At 38.1% G+C, this 17,167-nt stretch overlaps 1 protein-coding gene across 2 annotated transcripts in view; it reads left to right on the top strand.

Moving 5' to 3' along the window:
* The first annotated feature begins 334 nt into the window (after positions 1-334).
* Positions 335-17,167, top strand: part of stard13b (StAR related lipid transfer domain containing 13b) — a 97,601-nt gene continuing 80,768 nt past the window's right edge. Inside the window, exons 1-4 of one of the 2 annotated variants that reach the window (XM_065280780.1) lie at positions 335-575; positions 5,179-6,247; positions 15,320-15,475; positions 16,117-16,254. In XM_065280780.1, coding sequence (XP_065136852.1) covers positions 5,306-6,247; positions 15,320-15,475; positions 16,117-16,254 — 1,236 coding nt within the window. In that variant the 5' untranslated portion in view covers positions 335-575; positions 5,179-5,305. Of the gene's footprint in view, positions 576-5,178; positions 6,248-15,319; positions 15,476-15,844; positions 15,949-16,116; positions 16,255-17,167 lie in introns of those variants that run through there. The other variant, XM_065280783.2, reaches the window with a different exon arrangement.

The raw sequence follows: 17,167 nt of genomic DNA on the forward strand, positions 1-17,167 counted from the left end.
GACCTTTGCGCAGCTAACGCAAAGCTCTACCAATTGGGTACTCAAGTATCCATAGTGTTTTTCCTGGATTTAAACCTGGAATGCATCCAACGCATTGGATTAAAGTCAGAGCCACAGGGCCAGCACGCAATGAAACATGACTCTGTTCTTCTTTAAAGCCAATGCAGGCCATTTACATCCAAATATCCTGTATGCAATGCCTTGTTTACACAACAGTATCTCTCCTCTCTTTCTTTCTCTCTCTCTCTCTCTCTCTTCAGCTGTAACCCCGCCCCCAAACCATCATTCTAACAACTATACATTCTTCAGCCCCTTCCACTCTTGCTCTGAATGACTTAGTCACTGCATGCTGAAGCTTCCCGTTGCCTGTGGGGATTCTTGGGAATTTGCGATGACAGCACCTTTGCGCAGAAGTTGCTTTGAATATCCGCCGAGAGAAGGAGAGACGCTCTTGTAGTCACAACGTGTCCGCACACACTCGGTTCTTGGTTTTATCGGGACCTTGGATAGTTTTCACGTTTCTTATCATTGCCTTGACACCCTGTGGACTTTCTAGCAGATTCTGATCTTCTGAGGTATTGTGAATTACTGTACTGAAAGCTATTGGGCAAATGCGAACGTGTTTCATTGGTCAACTGTTGGTGACTCTTAACTGCAGGTGGATGACTGTAAATGGTCCATGACAGAGATGTTGAGATGGTCTTGTGTGCGTTTTTATAGCAACTTCAATTCTTAGGAGACACAAATAACATTTATATATGCATTTGGTAGACACTTTTATCCCAAGTAACTTGGACAGTGCATACGATTTTTGTCAGTGTATTCACATAATGTAGCTCATTCTGAAGCACTTTAAATAACTTTGGACGAAGTCTGATTTTGGTGTGCAACGTTAATAAATGTAAATTATATTTTTTTAAAGGTTATGTAAAAGTGAAAACGCCTTCAACATTTGTAAAAGAAGCAAATAGGTGATTAACAGTGACTGGTATAGCATTTAAAATATACACCCTGCATCACAACCCAGCTTTGGGACAAAAAGGGACAAACTTAACCCGTTGGGCTATAATGTTATCAACTGTATGCTGGGCTGTTTCAACCTAAAATCCTGGGTTGATTTAATTTAAACATTTTCTGGGTTAGTTTAACCAAACGGTTGTGTTTGTTCCTTTTTGACCCAACGCTGGGTTTTTAGAGTGTACATACAGTTATAGATATTTAACCTTAAATCTTAAAAAATAGGCATGCATTGAGTACATAAATGTTTATATTGTTTAAAATACCAAAACATTTAGATATTATTGTGTGTAGAATAATGGAACGTGACGGCGTGTCACAAAAGCATAAATCATACAGGAGTTGTACAGTATTCTCAACTTACACACATGTTACAGTTTTTATTGGACCATTACACACAAACACTATCCGACGAAACCTTCACAGTGTAGTAAAATAATAATAATCCCTATAAAGTGAATGAAAACGGCAAAGTTAACAGGCACTTACAGTGCGTAAAGAAAACACTGCAGGCCTCTTTTCATGTATTGCAACACTTTGCGTTCAACAAGAACCTTGTAGAACGCTTGAGTGCCATTCACACTGCAGAACCAGCCCGTCTGTTTGGATTAAATCTTTTATACAGCAGGGAATAAGGAGGCCTTTTTTAACTGGCAGTTTATAGAGAAAAGAACTGAAGGGAAGGCGGTGAGTCGACCAGATCACATTAGGGTTATTTCCGCAACACTGTTTCTTATGAGAGATGCAACATTTCTGCTTTGGTAAACTTGTTATTGGCCCTTATTTATGTGGTTGTACAAATCATGCTTGTAAGTTAGTGCAGTTGATATTGTAATGTGTCACAAATATTCACATTTATGACCCTGGACCACAAAATCAGTCATGAGGGTAATTTTAAAAAAATGAGAATTATATATCATCTGAAAGCTTAATAAATAAGCCTTTCATTGATGTATGTTTGTTATGATAGGACAATATATGGCCGAGATACAACAATTTGAAAATCTGGGGGAAAATCAACATATTAAGAAAGTTGCCTTTAAAGTTATATAATAGTAACGATGAATCAATATTTTATATATTTACAGATTTTCATAAAATCTTGATCTTTACTTAATATCCTAATAATTTTTGGCACAAAAAACTTCTTATTACTGGTTTGTGGTTCAGGGTCACATTTATAAAGCCTTCTCAATTTAAAGGGATAGTTCGGCCAAAAATGATATTAAACCCATGATGTACTCACCCCCAAGCTGTCCGAGTTGCATATGTCCATCGTTTTTCAGACAAACACATTTTTGGATATTTTAGAAAATGTTTTAGATCTTTCAGTTGATTAAATGTAATGTTACGGGGTCAACGACCTTCAAGTCCAAAAAAAGTGCGTCCATCCTTCACAAATTAAATCCAAACAGCTCCAGGATGATAAACAAAGGTCTTCTGAGGGTAATCCGCGCGGTGTTGTTGTAGAAATATCCATATTTAAAACTTTATTAACGTAAATACTATCTTCTGATAGCGCCGCCATCTTAGTCGCATCCGCATTCAGGATGAGAGCTTACGAAGCCTACGGAGGCTGAATTTGCCCTCCGAATTTGTCATACGTCACTAAGAAAAGTGCGTACACTACGCTAATACTCTCTCCTAAATACAGAGGAGTCTAAGATGGCGACGCTACCGGAAGGTAGTTATTTACGTTAATAAAGTTTTAAATATGGATATTTCTACAACAACACCGTGCGGATTACCCTCAGAAGACCTTTGTTTATCATCCTGGAGCCGTTTCGATTTATTTTGTGAAGGATGGACGCACTTTTTTTGGACTTGAAGGTCGTGGACCTTGTAACATTACATTAAATAAACTGAAAGATCTAAAACATTTTCTAAAATATCCGAAAAATGTGTTTGTCTGAAAAACGATGGACATATGCAACTCGGACAGCTTGGGGGTGAGTAAATCATGGGTTTAATATCATTTTTGGATGAACTACCCCTTTAAAATAATTAATCCATAACATGTCCACGAGTTAAGGTTTAAATGTTCAGATTTATACGTTTATGCATTTGACAGCTGCTTTTATCCAAAGTTCTTGCATTTTAATATGCATGAACGCACTGTAAATCATGCATTTTAATAATATATGTAATCCCTGAGGTCGCAACCATTTGAGTAGTATAATAAAGTGTAGCCTATATTTTAAGACTGGTCATAATTTATTTTGAGGTTAATTATGAGTGGTTTTATGGTGTGATTAATTTTTTAAATGACAAATATAGCTGCGCATCTGTTTAGCTGATAGACACAGCTGTTTTGAACTGAGTTGACCAGCTGCTGTACTTAAGAAACTAGTTTACTGATTTGTTGCTGGTTCAAGTAGGCCCACAGGCTTGGACCATCTTAGATCAGCTTCTGTTGAAACCAGCTACCCTGTTTTTAAAGATGAAGGTGCTGCTGGGAATTTGGGGCCAGAGATGAATGGAAAGTCTGTAGGTGGCTGTGGGTTGCTGACCTTGTCTGTTGTTTGGTCACTGTTCTTATCAGCTTTGAAAGGTTAAAACCCTGAGGATTTTACTAAGGGCAGGTGTGTGTTTTCCTGGCTCACTTATGAACTTGGACCATGTTTTTGTGGTGCGTGTGATGTTGATAGAATGAGCTACAAGCACAGGGTGATGTGTTAAATGAACGAAGGCCACTGTCAGGGCTGCCAGCTGGTCCCCTTCTCATATTCAACAGCACAGATTAAACAGAGAGGGAGATAGATCTCTGTTTTTCTATGCATGCTTAGGATCACATGGAAATTTAGGCTTTCCAGATTTTAATGACCACTATTAAAGATTGCATCTAATAATATTAGAACCAACATATATATATAACTTATACATACGACATGAGGGTAAGTAAATGCAAAGTTATCTCACGAGAATTGGCTAAGTTGTATTAATTTATTCGACCACATTTGTAAGTTTTTGTACCAGTTGCCTTGACCCCTGTGACATTGGGTTTAGGTGCGGGGTTAGGTTTCGTTGTTGTTTTTTTCATGAGAATCGTACATTTTTGCACAATTTACTTCGGATGAATTCATATGAATTAGCCAACTCTTAAAATTTGTACGAATTGACAACATTTAAATTTTTCGTTAAAATATCCCTTTAATAACTTGTATACATACGACATCAGCGTGAGTAAAAAATTACGTTTTAATTTTTGGTTAAAATATCCCTTTAATAACTTGTTGTTATGACTAATTTCAAAAAAGTAAAATTTTGGGAATATGCACAATTTTTGCATCCTTTTTGAGGAGATTTTAGGTTAAAATAATAAGAAACACTTTGTTAAATTTACACACATATTTAAGTTTACTCAACTTGCTTTACTTAAAAAAGTATGTAAATTTCAAGTAAAAGCTACATATCTTAATGTCTCATAGTTGTTGAGACAACGAATCACGTTTTACAGTGCACTGTACACTAAGATATAAAATATTACAAAACAAACCACAACTCGGTAGTCAAACTTGTGTGGCACAATTTCACGTCTCTTAAATCATCTTGCAAACGTCTTGCTGTGCCGTTGACGTTCATCACCTAGTAGTGTGTCAGAAAGGAATGCTGTTTTTCCCCACCAATCAGAATGTTTCTGTGCTTAAATGTGTGTATGTTTTTTTTTTTGAGTGCGGGTAGTAATAAGGGGGTTAGCAGGTTCACTAACCACAGCCTGGTCTGGGACAATTAGGTCCCCTGATGAATGGACGGGTACATTGTAAATCAGCCACTGGAGAGAGAGGAGCCGGATTCCTCGTTGCACTGATGTCACCGCTGTCTTGCCTTCAACAGATCCAGACTTGAATGCTCTCAGTCTGAGCCAGATGTTCAACCCCTCAGATCCCCTGTTATTCCCTACTTTGCCTGTGCAAGATTCCGTGTTATTCCATGTTTGCATCTATAAGATTTCATTATCCCTACTCTGCCTCTGTGAGATTAGCTTTATCCCCAGTAGGCCTATTTGAGATTCAGTCTTTATCCCAGTTCTCCTTCTGTAAAATTCTTTGTTATTCCCAATGTCCCTGTGTCCTGGCTTTCCACATTCCAAATTTCTGCTAACTGAAGTTATTTTAACCAACCTGTATGAATTAATGTAGATATCTATTTTCTGTTTTTTAGGATGATCGGCACAAAGTCTTTATTTGCACAGAGCATCTAGATTACTCCAAATGTTGGAACATGGCAAATTTGGTCAAAGATTTTTCAGGATATTCCTTATGGCTGAATCTGAACTCTAGATTGAAACATGGACAATCCACCCATGATGGCTTTAGAGGAACAGCTGTCATCGGAGTTGCAAGAGGTCCCCAAAATGGCTTTTAAAGCGGAACTTTCGATGGCCAATTCAGCTGTAAATGAAAGTCCGACATTAATAGATACTTCCTTAAACAGAGGTAGTCATTATATACCTATCGAATATCATATAGATGTTTCATCTCAAACACTTGAACACCAAAAATTTTCACCAAAGAGTCAAATTGCTGCAATGCAAGTCAGCAAAGATGGACCTCTTCTTGATTCAAAGCCACTCCCGACAAAATATAACCTTGATACCATTGTGACCAAGAAAGAAAAACCAAGCACCTCTGATCCAATACTAAGCCCAAAACATAGGATGAATGGTACTTATCATCTATTTGAACGAGCAAACTATCAAGAGGACAATAAGACATTGGTCAAACATTTGTTAAACACCACAAATAATTCGATATCTAACAGTCATAATGACGCCTTAAACAGGTCTTTCTCAGGCCCCACCTTCAATTTTGCATCCTCTCCAGTAAGCCCCTCCCACCATGTGTACCCATACTCCGCTCCTTTGCCACTCTCTAGATCTGCAGATCTACCACGAATCATCAAACACAAGCCCAGCTCCATCACTTTTGCAGATTACGACGGCTTTTTACGTCTCATAGAGAACGTCCAAGCCAACGAGAGCTCTGATGCCTGCGAGACGTCTTCTGAGGATGAAGGCCCTGATGTGGTCTTTCATGGCGATGGAGATGATGAGGTGTTTCCAGAGCTGACCAAGCACAAGGAGGTTCTCACTGGTCTCAGACGACAGAGGGGTGGATGTGACAAGCAGAGACGGAAAGGATCCTATGGAGGGGCGAGTACCAGCACCAGTCTGCCTCCCACCAGCGCCAGCAGTCTAGAGGCAGAAGAAGAAGACAGCAGTAGTACAGAGGTGAGAGCGATGTTGTTTTTCTCGGTTTAATGGGTCTTTGGAGGTCTATTTAAACTCAGCTATGGGGATCGTGTTTGGTTTTCAATGTACGTATGTTTTTACAACACTTTAGGGCAGAGCTGTTTTGATATTTCTCAAATATTTTGCTCAAGGTTTGTTTTAAACCCTTAAGCCTAAAGTTCAGGCTGAACTGCTAAACAAACTTGTGCTATGTTTTAAAAGTGTGCTATGTTTTAAAAAATAATTTATGAATTTTTTTTGTGATGAACACAAAAGAAGATATTTTGAGAAATGATGGTAAACGCACAGCAGATAGTGACCATTGACTTACATAGAAGGAAAAAGATATTTTGCAAGTATTGTGATAAATAATGAAGAAAATATTTTGATAAATGATGATAAGCACACAGTTGATGGTATCCATTAAATTCCACCATATTTTTTATTCCTGCCATGTAAGTCAATGGTCACTATCTGCTGTGTGTCTACCATCATTTCTCAAAATATCTTCTTTTGTGTTCATCCAAAAAAAAAGAAATTCATACAGGTTTAGAACAACATGAGGATGAGAAAATGATGACAGAGTTTTAAGGTGAACTATCCCTTTAATTTCTCATATTATTGCCTCCTCCTTAAGATTTACATTTATGCATTTGGCAGATGCTTTTATCCAAAATGACTTACATTGGTATTTAAGCTACAGTATAGCTATTCAGTTTTTGTGTTTGTGTGTTCCCTTGGAATTGAACCTCAACCTTTATGCTGCTAATGCATGAAGCACTTAATTTTTTCTTTATTTCTACAAGTCACTTTAGATAAAAGCGTCTGCTAAATGCCTGTGTTAATATGATCTCGTGTTTTCCTCTGTGTAGCAGTAAACTTATACTTCTCCATTTACATCCAGCCAGTCACGGATGAGTTGAGTTTTTCCTCTAAATTCATCCCTCGCCTGATGTTTAGTAACCTATGACCTCCCCATCCCTGCTTTTATTGGCCTTTAAAGAGACATCACGTGGATATTTGTGAAATACTGTACACATAGCTCATTCCATCACGCTCACTTCTGTAAAAATGTCTCATACCTTTCATACCATACTGTAGATAAGCAACAAAAAGGATCAAGTTGAGCCAAACACACCCTTAAACTTATTGTCATATAAGCATGTGAGGGTCTACATTGTTTAATTAATTAATTTCTTCAATTATGTTATTTCTGCAGCTGAACTGGTTTAGAGTAACTCAACTGTGGTGTAATAACAGTAGTTAGCAATATGTCCAGATGTTAAAGGGATACTCCAGCCAAATATAAAAATTACCCCATGATTAAAGGGCCGTTCACAATTTAACGCTAACAATATTACCATTCACATCAGCGGAAGACAACAATAACTTTGTTTGCCATTAACATCAATATCAATGCCATTAATATTTCTTCTAATAAAAACTTTTGCAATTGTTCACATGATGTCAATGAATGTGACATATGCTATTCTTGTTGCATTTAAAGGTCACATTCTTTCTGATACCATTTTTAACCCCTAGTTAGTGTGTAATGTTGCTATAATAGCATTAATAATACCTGTACAATGATAAAGCTCAAAGTTCACTGCCAGGCAATATTTTATCTTTAACAAAATTTGCCTTTCAAAGCCTACAGCGAACGGCCGGTTTGGACTACAGCCCTCTACTTCCTGCTTTAATGATGTCAGTAGAACAGTTTTTTGACTAAACTCCGCCCACAGGAATACGTTAGTCGCCAGCTAAGCTAACGGCAAGCTAAGCTGCTATAGAATCACAACACACTAAACAAACTACACAATCAAAACTCGATACGTATTTCTGAAGGATGGACTTCAAAGAACAAGGAAGACATCAGCTCGTTTTTAGGACAGTGAAAACAGCGCTATACAGATAGGTAAAATACGGTATTTTTTTAAACGTGAAAAATTAACAGGTTATATTGCGCACTGTAAACACAATCAAAGATTCAAAAACACAGAAAGAACCGGACCTTTAAACAGCGAGTAAACAGCAGATGTCCTCAACACACTGCGTTTCGCTAACTCTATACAGGCAATCTAGTAGTTTGTGTAATCTAATCCTTTTTGTGTAGTCATTTGTAGTAGAAGAAAAAGCATTACCTAGGCAAGTTCACAGCAACTGCATGTTATATCTGAGGTCATTTTATGTTATGGACCACAGGCTAGCAATGAGCTTCTCCGCAGTGTCATCTGTCATTTCAAGTGCACGTGCACTTGAAGTTCAAATAGTTTTAATTGGCTGTCAATGGTTTATCATTCATCAGTTTAAGAAAAAAAAAACGCTCAGAAAGTGATCCCAACGATATCGTTCATTGTATCTTTATCGTGATAGGTGTGGTGTGAACTCCGCTATTCTCTTTAATATAAAACTATTTTTAAAACGAAATTTTTATAGATATCGTTATAATGTTTTTTCAAGGGCGCTCAATGCAAAGTTTGTATCACCATGTATGTAGCTTATCATGTGTGTGGTTCCTTTTTTCAAAATATGCATTGCGTGTCTTGTCAAAATAAGTGCCTGCTGCTGACGCTTCTTAAGGATTTATGATAAAAGAGACGCTCGCGTTTGCCAGATACTCGCATAATCTCATGCATAATCAGAGTTTACTGTAAAAGGAGTTTCTTGGGTGTATTTTGTGAATGTGAGCGTCTCTTTTATCATAAATGGTTTTGACGCGTGTGCAGCAGGCACTTATTTTGACAAAACACGTGATGCACTTGGTTCACATGACGCAACAAACACATTTTGTAACGCAAGCAACACACATGACACTCCGAACACTTATTTTGAATTAGCGCCCCTCTGACGAGCAGTCACGAGCCGCCACTATCTCACCCTCAAGCAATCCGAGATACACGTCACATTCAGAAAAACACATTTGGAATTATTTTAGTAAATGTCCTTGCTCTTCCAAGCTTTGTAACAGTAGAAAACAGGGATCAGTGAAAAACTTCTCACTTTAAACTACAAAAAAGTTCATACATCTTTCACAGAGGTAATCCACACGGTCCAATGGGTTAATTAAGGTCTTCTGCGTGGATAAACAATGCGATATTGTCAGAACAATATCTATGTTTCAAACTTTTTAAACTGTAATAACGGTAATGACACTATCTTGGACTCACGCGACGTACCAATGTCAACAAGTGCTCACTATGCTAAAACTAAGTCCAAGATGGCGGCATTACCGGAAGCTAGTTTTTACAGTTTGAAACTGACATTTTTCTTACAATATCGCATAAATTACCCCTGAAAACCTTTATTAACCCCTTGGAGCCATGTTGATTACTTCTGTGAAGAATGGATGCACTCTTTTTTGGGCTTCAAAGTCAGATATTTTGATCCCTGTTTTCTCCTATTATAAGCTTGGAAAGCAAGGACATTTACTAAAAAAACTTCAAATGTGTTTGTCTGAAAAATGATGGACACATGTATCTCGGATTGCTTGGGGTTAAGTACATCACGGGGAAATTTTGATATTCGGCTGGAGTGTCGCTTTAAAATGATTTTACTGGGGCAGGTGAGCTGAGAATGTATGACTTATAGTTCATTAAGGAGCTTGTCTGAGTTTGTTAGACCCCCGCAGCACCCATCTACATTGGCGCACGTGCTGAACACTTTTCTCATGTTACTCATTCTTCATGAGTGATTTAGTAGGAACGTGTGAAAGAATGCACAGCGCCTCACGTGAAGGCCGACCTCTTCTCATTTGCACCTTTTCAAGAAATGCCAGAATAACCCATGAGCAGAGTTTGGATTTGGATTTCAAAAAAGGGTCACAATTCTTTTAAAACTATGAAAGTCCCTAAAACACGTATGGTCTATATATAGACAATATATACAGTACTAGGTCCCCATGTCACCATTATTTCATAGGTTGTATATACCACACATTGAGTTTTGAAATATAGCTGTGTATGCTGACCATTAGAGGGCGCTACATACAAACCTTTACCAATCATGCAGTATAGGCCATATAAGAGTTGTTTATTTCTGTGTATGCGATATGTTATTGTGCATAAGCTTGTGGACCAGCACTTGAAAAGTGAAAATCTGTAACCTATTAGAAAAGATTGGTTTTGATAATGAACAATCCTATATAGTACGGAGGATTTTCTTTCTCTTCAGAGTGTTATTTGACCTGGATTTGAAGTAGTTCAGTAAACGGATTATGGCTGGTGGCCTTTAAGAGTGACATATTGCAACATTCTGGTCTCCCGGTTGATGTGGCTGGCACACTCGGTGGGTGGCATGGCCGTGGCAGGAAGCCCAGAGCGATGCCAAAGCCAAGCACTTGACTCCTCATTTCCATGTCAATGGATCAGTGCTGAGATTTACAATGTGGCCAATTTGCGGCGGTGCAGTTATGGCCCTCTTTCATTCTGGCCACTGTAGAAGATAACAATGATGAGCTGATCTGCTGGGACTGTGTCATACCAGCCTAGTTGCCATGACGAGTGTTTTTTCTCACGACTGACAGGGAGGAAAGAGGTGCCGTGATGATACACGTTACTGTTTTAGTTCACAGAGGTCGGGCTTTTATCGAACGTCACTCACTCCTTGCACGAAACATATTTTATAAATTGTCTAAATCAATTGAATGCTACTGGACTGAGACACTGTATGTTTTTGAAGCGCAGAGAGATGCCATTTTTTACTCTGCTTCGTGCCATCCCAGATGTATATGACTTGTTTCAGATATACATAAACAAAACATTTTATATTATATATTAATGGGAGTTCAAAGTTTCAAAACCATATAGCACAATATGTGTGTCAGAAAAAAACAAAATGTCTGGTTAGGTCATGGAAAAAGAAATATCACTCCATGTCATTTCCTAACAATCTTTTTTTATTTTACAATAGTTATAATGGAATACAGTGTCCATCATTACTACTATTATCTGTTTTTCATTGAATAATTGCTTTTGGTGTATTAACCTCATTAGGTGTCATCTGAGACAGTCCTGTGACAGAAAGGCTGAGGTTCATACACGCCGGTGTTCGTTCCTCTAAGGAATGTCGGCGTCTTGAGCCTAATTGGTTAAAAGTCTTACCATGTCCACATTCCATGAGAGTTTACGTTCCTCATATGAAGCCCCCACTCTTCGACCAAACCACATATCTCTGCTACTTGAAGCAAATGTGTTTCATTCTAGCATGACAGCCATCAATAGCATCCTTGTGCATGAATGACAGAGCTGTAATGTGAAAGCATTTTGCCTTGGGGCTAAACCAGAAACGCTCTTAGAACTTCCAGAAAGCCATGAAGAACTCAGGAAGGACATTTTTTTGCCTGCTGTGTCTTCTGCACCAGGGCATGACTGTTAAATATCCCTCACGTTCCATCCTTGCCCTCCACTTCCTGTTAGCAAAGGCAGCACTGTTGATTTACAGCTTGTTGAGCGAGGTAGGTGTCTGTAATTTATAGCCCAGGAACCCTCAGCTTTTCAAGCACAAGTGATGTCTGTGTGCTGGATGGGACGGTCTATTTATACTCTTAGCCAGGGGTCTCTGAGGGCTAGTGAAAGTAGCTCGGGAGAGAAAAGAGATGAATTCCTCACGGCTATGTTTGGCCCACAGTGGCAGCTGGGTTGTTTGCTGTGGTGTTGCTCCATGTCTTGTGAGGCACATTTGACCTCAGTGCTATTTACTGCTCAGGGTAATATCATAGACATAGCGCATTCAAACAGACAACAGAGAAAATCAGAAAGTCACCCTACACAATGTAAATTCTACATTCTGTTAAAATATAACCATAGTATCTTTAATATTGACAGAGTAATGGCATGTCAAAGATAAAAATTAATGTAAAATGTAACTTTGATGCTCCAAATCTCATATATAGGTTATAAGACATTAGCCTGGATTTCATAGAGACAAATAGTCATCAGGTTAAAAAAAATCTAAAAGTACATAGTAAGAGACAGTAACATGAAAAATTGAGATATATCTTTTTATTTTTTTGAAAAAGGCTTTGGTGATCTCACATCTGCACTTTCAGACATACTGTCTGGTACCAAAGAGTGCATATTAGTGCCTCAGAGGTACATAGTGGTAGCAAACCAAAGAGTGCATTTTTAGTAACTTATAAGGTAATACTGGTACCAAAAAGATTGCATATTTAATACCTCAGAGGTAATTACCGATACCAAATAGTGCATATTTTGTACCTTAGAGAAAAATATTGGTACCAAAGAGTGCATATTTAATACCTAAGAGGTAAGTACTAGTACCAAAGAGGGCATATTTAGTAACTCAGAGGTAAATACTGGTACCAAAGAGTGCATTTTTAGTACCGTAGAGGTAAATACAATTATCAGAAAGTGCATATTTAGGATCTCAGAGGTACATACAGGTACCAAAGAGTGCATGTTAGTACCTCAGAGGTAAATACTGATACGAAAGAGTGCATATTTAGTATCTCACAGGTACATACAGGTACCAAAGAGTGCATATTAGTACCTCAGAGGTACATACAGGTACCAAAGAGTGCATATTAGTACCTCAGAGGTAAATACTGGTACGAAAGAGTACATATTAGTACCTCAGAGGTAAATACTGGTACGAAAGAGTGCGTATTTAGTATCTCAGAGGTACATACTGGTACCAAAGAGTGCATATTAGTACCTCAGAGGTACATACTGGTACCAAAGAGTGCATATTAGTACCTCAGAGGTAAATACTGGTACGAAAGAGTACATATTAGTACCTCAGAGGTAAATACTGGTACGAAAGAGTGCGTATTTAGTATCTCAGAGGTACATACTGGTACCAAAGAGTGCATATTTAGTACCTCAAAGGTAAATACTGGTACCAAAGAGTGCATATTTGATACCTCAGAGGTAAGTACCAGTATCAAAGAGTGCATATTTAGTACCTCAGAGGTAAATACTGGTACCAAAGAGTGCATATTAGTACCTCAGAGGTAAATACTGGTACCAAAGAGTGCATATTTTGTACCTTAGAGGAAAGTACAGGTACCAAAGAGTGCATATTTAGTATCTCAGATGTAAATACTGGTACCAAAGAGCGCATATTTAATACCTCAGAGGTAAGTACCAGTATCAAAGAGTTTATATTTTGTACCTTAGAGGAAAAATGCTGGTACCAAAGAGTGCATATTTAATACCTCAGAGGTAAGTACCGGTACGAAAGAGTGCATATTTGGTACCTCAGAGGTAAATACTGGTACCTCAGAGGTAAATACTGGAACCAAAGAATGCATATTTAGTATCTCAGATGTAAATACTGGTACCAAAGAGTGCATATTTAGTATCTCAGAGGGATATACTGGTACCAAAGAGCGCATATTTAATACCTCAGAAGTAAGTACCAGTACCAAAGAATGCATATTAGTACCTCAGAGGTAAATACTGGTACCAAAGAGTGGTTTTTTAATACCTCAGAAGTAAGTACCGGTACCAAAGAATGAATATTAGTACCTCAGAGGTAAATACTGGTACCAAAGAGTTTATATTTTGTACCTTAAAGGAAAAATGCTGGTACCAAAGAGTGCATATTTAATACCTCAGAGTTAAGTACCGGTACGAAAGAGTGCATATTTGGTACCTCAGAGGTAAATACTGGTACCTCAGAGGTAAATACTGGAACCAAAGAATGCATATTTAGTATCTCAGATGTAAATACTGGTACCAAAGAGTGCACATTTAATACCTCAGATGTAAGTGCCGGTACCAAAGAGTGCATATTAGTACCTCAGAGGTAAATACTGGTACCAAAGAGTGCATATTTTGTACCTTAGAGAAAAATACAGGTACCAAAGAGTGCATATTTAGTTCTTCAGAGGTAACCAGAGAGTGCATATTCAATACCTCAGAGGTAAGTACCGGTACGAAAGAGTGCATATTAGTACCTCAGAGGTAAATACTGGCACCAAAGAGTGCATATTTTGTACCTTAGAGGAAAGTACTGGTACCAAAGAGTGCATATTTAATATCTCAGATGTAAGTACCAGTACCAAAGAGTGCATATTAGTACCTCAGAGGTACTATATTAAGTACCTCAATGTTAAATACCGGTACCAGAGAGTGCATAATTAGTTACTCAGAGGTAAATACAGGTACCAAAGAGTGCATATTTAGTTCTTCAGAGGTAACCAGAGAGTGCACACTTAGTACCCATATTTAGAGCATATATATTAATTTATATTCACACCCAGACCCAGAGACAGTAGTATTGAGAAACTGCTATTATGTCTAGATGAGTTGATGCACACAGTTTCGTTTGAAGGGCTTCAGAAAAGGTCATGTGATTTCTAGTAAGGGGACATGGAGGTAGGGTGCATGGATGTTCCCTGCTTTTTGCATTGCATTTTGGGAATTTTTAGGCAAGAACGTTCCAGTACACTAAAAGGATTTTGCGATGAGACAACCCCTAAAAATGGCAGACTCCCTGATCAGTGCCCTGACTACCGAACAAGGGTGCTGATCCCCCTGTCTGGGAAACATCCCTTAAGTGTCTCAAACTGTGCTAGGATATACAAGTTTACAGTCAGAAGTTTCAATTCATGAACAAAACTCATTTGTGTCTCAGATTTAATATCCCAGTGATCTTGGTTACCTTATCAACAGTCTGGTGTGTTTTTATTTGTCTTCTAAACATCCTTAAAGAAACATCTGAAGCAAAGTTTCAACAAATAAAGTCCTTGGAAACTGTATGTTTTATTTAGGTCTCTTGAGCTATATAAGAGCGACTCCTGTGCAATAAAATTTAACTCTGGAAAAGAAAGTGTTGGCATGATTCTGTATCACGAAAGCGGTGTTTCTTTCATGCTGTGTTAAGTTAAGTCTGGCTTTGAAAGCTTAGAGCAATAAGAAGATCAGAGCCTGAAATCAGTCCTGGCCCACCATGAGCTTGGTTATTTTTGGCTCTGTGCATTAAAGAAAAACACAAACCCTTGACTGAATAACCACATCTAATGTAATAGCCCTATCTAATCAGTTTTATGTTCTTTGTCTGCTTATTTCCAATGCTTATTTGTTTTGTGTCTCATCTGTCTGTGTTCAGGAGTCTCCTCCATGGTCTGAATCCATGACCCAGCTAATGAGAAGATTAGATCAGCTAAACCTGGACATAGAGGAAGCTCTCAGTGCTGGTTCTTCCCCCTCTGACACACCCGACACCGCCCGAAGACACCTCGCGGGTGATGGAACGACTCTAAAGGTCACATATTTAACTTTTTTTAAAAATATAATTAACTAGTATATTAGATAATAGTTGGAATTCACCATCAAGATATGAGATCCCATGCCTGGATATATCACTGTGTGGCGCCTGTTTATGACAAAATGTGCTGTACTCTGACAAAGACTGGTAACACAGAAACAGAAGTCCATTGTTTTGGGACTTTGCCATGGGGAACTTTCAATGTAGCTTCTAAAAAAAGCCCCCATGGAAGCTAGCAACATAACCACCCTGTAGCAAGCGTTCACATTCAGAAACAAAAGTGCCTATTGGTTCCTCAAAACAACGACGTCTTGTACTTCGAGGCTGTTGTTCTGTTTGTATCACACTGTCTCTGACTATTAGTATGACATGATGGGTCTCACATCCCTCACCACAACCATTCCAGGCATCTGCTAAAACTAGTTTCTCTATTTGTGTGTTGTGTATTTAGGTTCTTCTATAATTCAGGGGTATGTTATCTTTTGTGGTCCTTCAGATATTTAGCCAATTTTTTAATGCTTTTCATTTCATCAGACACTTTCATTTCGCATTTTCTTCCCCGGTCATCTCCAGAGGTCATCACACCCAGATGAAACGTATCTCGTCCCATGCTAAAAGCTGTTGTGCTGTCATTTCAGAGTGGAGCTTTAGGGGTAAAGCCCCCAAACGGCAACACAACCAGGATAACTGACCCGAGGGAGCACAACGGTCAGGAGAGACTCACCAAAGCGGGAACTGTTTCCTCTTTAGGGAGGTCACATGGTAAAAGGACTGAGGTAAGCATTTAAACTGAATATCTAAGGTGACATTTGTTTGACTTATTTAGATGCGCAGTAATATGTGGCCCCAAAAAGTATTCACCCACTTTGGCCACACCCTCAATGTTACGGTCGGACTTGAAATTTGTGACCCTGTCTGTGATGTTTTTGATTTCAAACATTGATTTCAGTCTTTGATACGACCTTACTAGTCAATATTAAAGATATCAAGGTTGTATTTTTACAGATTGTTCTTTATGTTATGTAGGAGGATTTTATGTAGAAAACAGAAAAGAAATCATTTTGGCTGGGTTTTTACAGATATCTTTCTTCTGAAATGTTGTTGTCTAATGCGATCTAAAGTTTTCAATTTAAGTTTGGCTTAAGTAAAGTATTAGCATAGAAATGACTGTTTAATTGTAAAGTTTAAAATCGTGTGATTCTCTTGGTTTTAAATGAAAAAGAGTTCCTAAGAGCAATCATGTACAATATGTGATAAGCTTTGCTCCGTGAAGTGTGTTTTAATGATTGTGCTTTGTGTGTTAGTGACCAGGTCACACTTTCATTCCAAGATGAGGCTAAATTTAATAGATTTTCCAAACAGGATTCCCTCTAGTCTTATGGGAATTGAATTAATGAATTCAGAGTGACACCAAAGTCTTTTAGTGGGCCATTTAAGGTCATGCGAGTGGTTTGAATTTCTGAATAGCTAAATTTAAGCTGTTGTTTCAGCGGTGAATGCATGGAAAAAAATTTCGGAAAAATTGCCTTGGGAAAGAACATGAATTATTGACATGAATACTGTATAAACAAATGGAGCTAAAGTTGTAATGATTTTTAGATAGGAACTTTATCGAAGTGGCTTACGGTGCATTAGAAGGTATACATTTTATTAATGTGTTCTTTGGAATCGAACCCTTGTCATTTTGCA

The sequence above is a fragment of the Paramisgurnus dabryanus genome, chromosome 8, assembly GCF_030506205.2.
Source record: "Paramisgurnus dabryanus chromosome 8, PD_genome_1.1, whole genome shotgun sequence".
Taxonomy (NCBI): Eukaryota; Metazoa; Chordata; class Actinopteri; order Cypriniformes; family Cobitidae; genus Paramisgurnus; species Paramisgurnus dabryanus.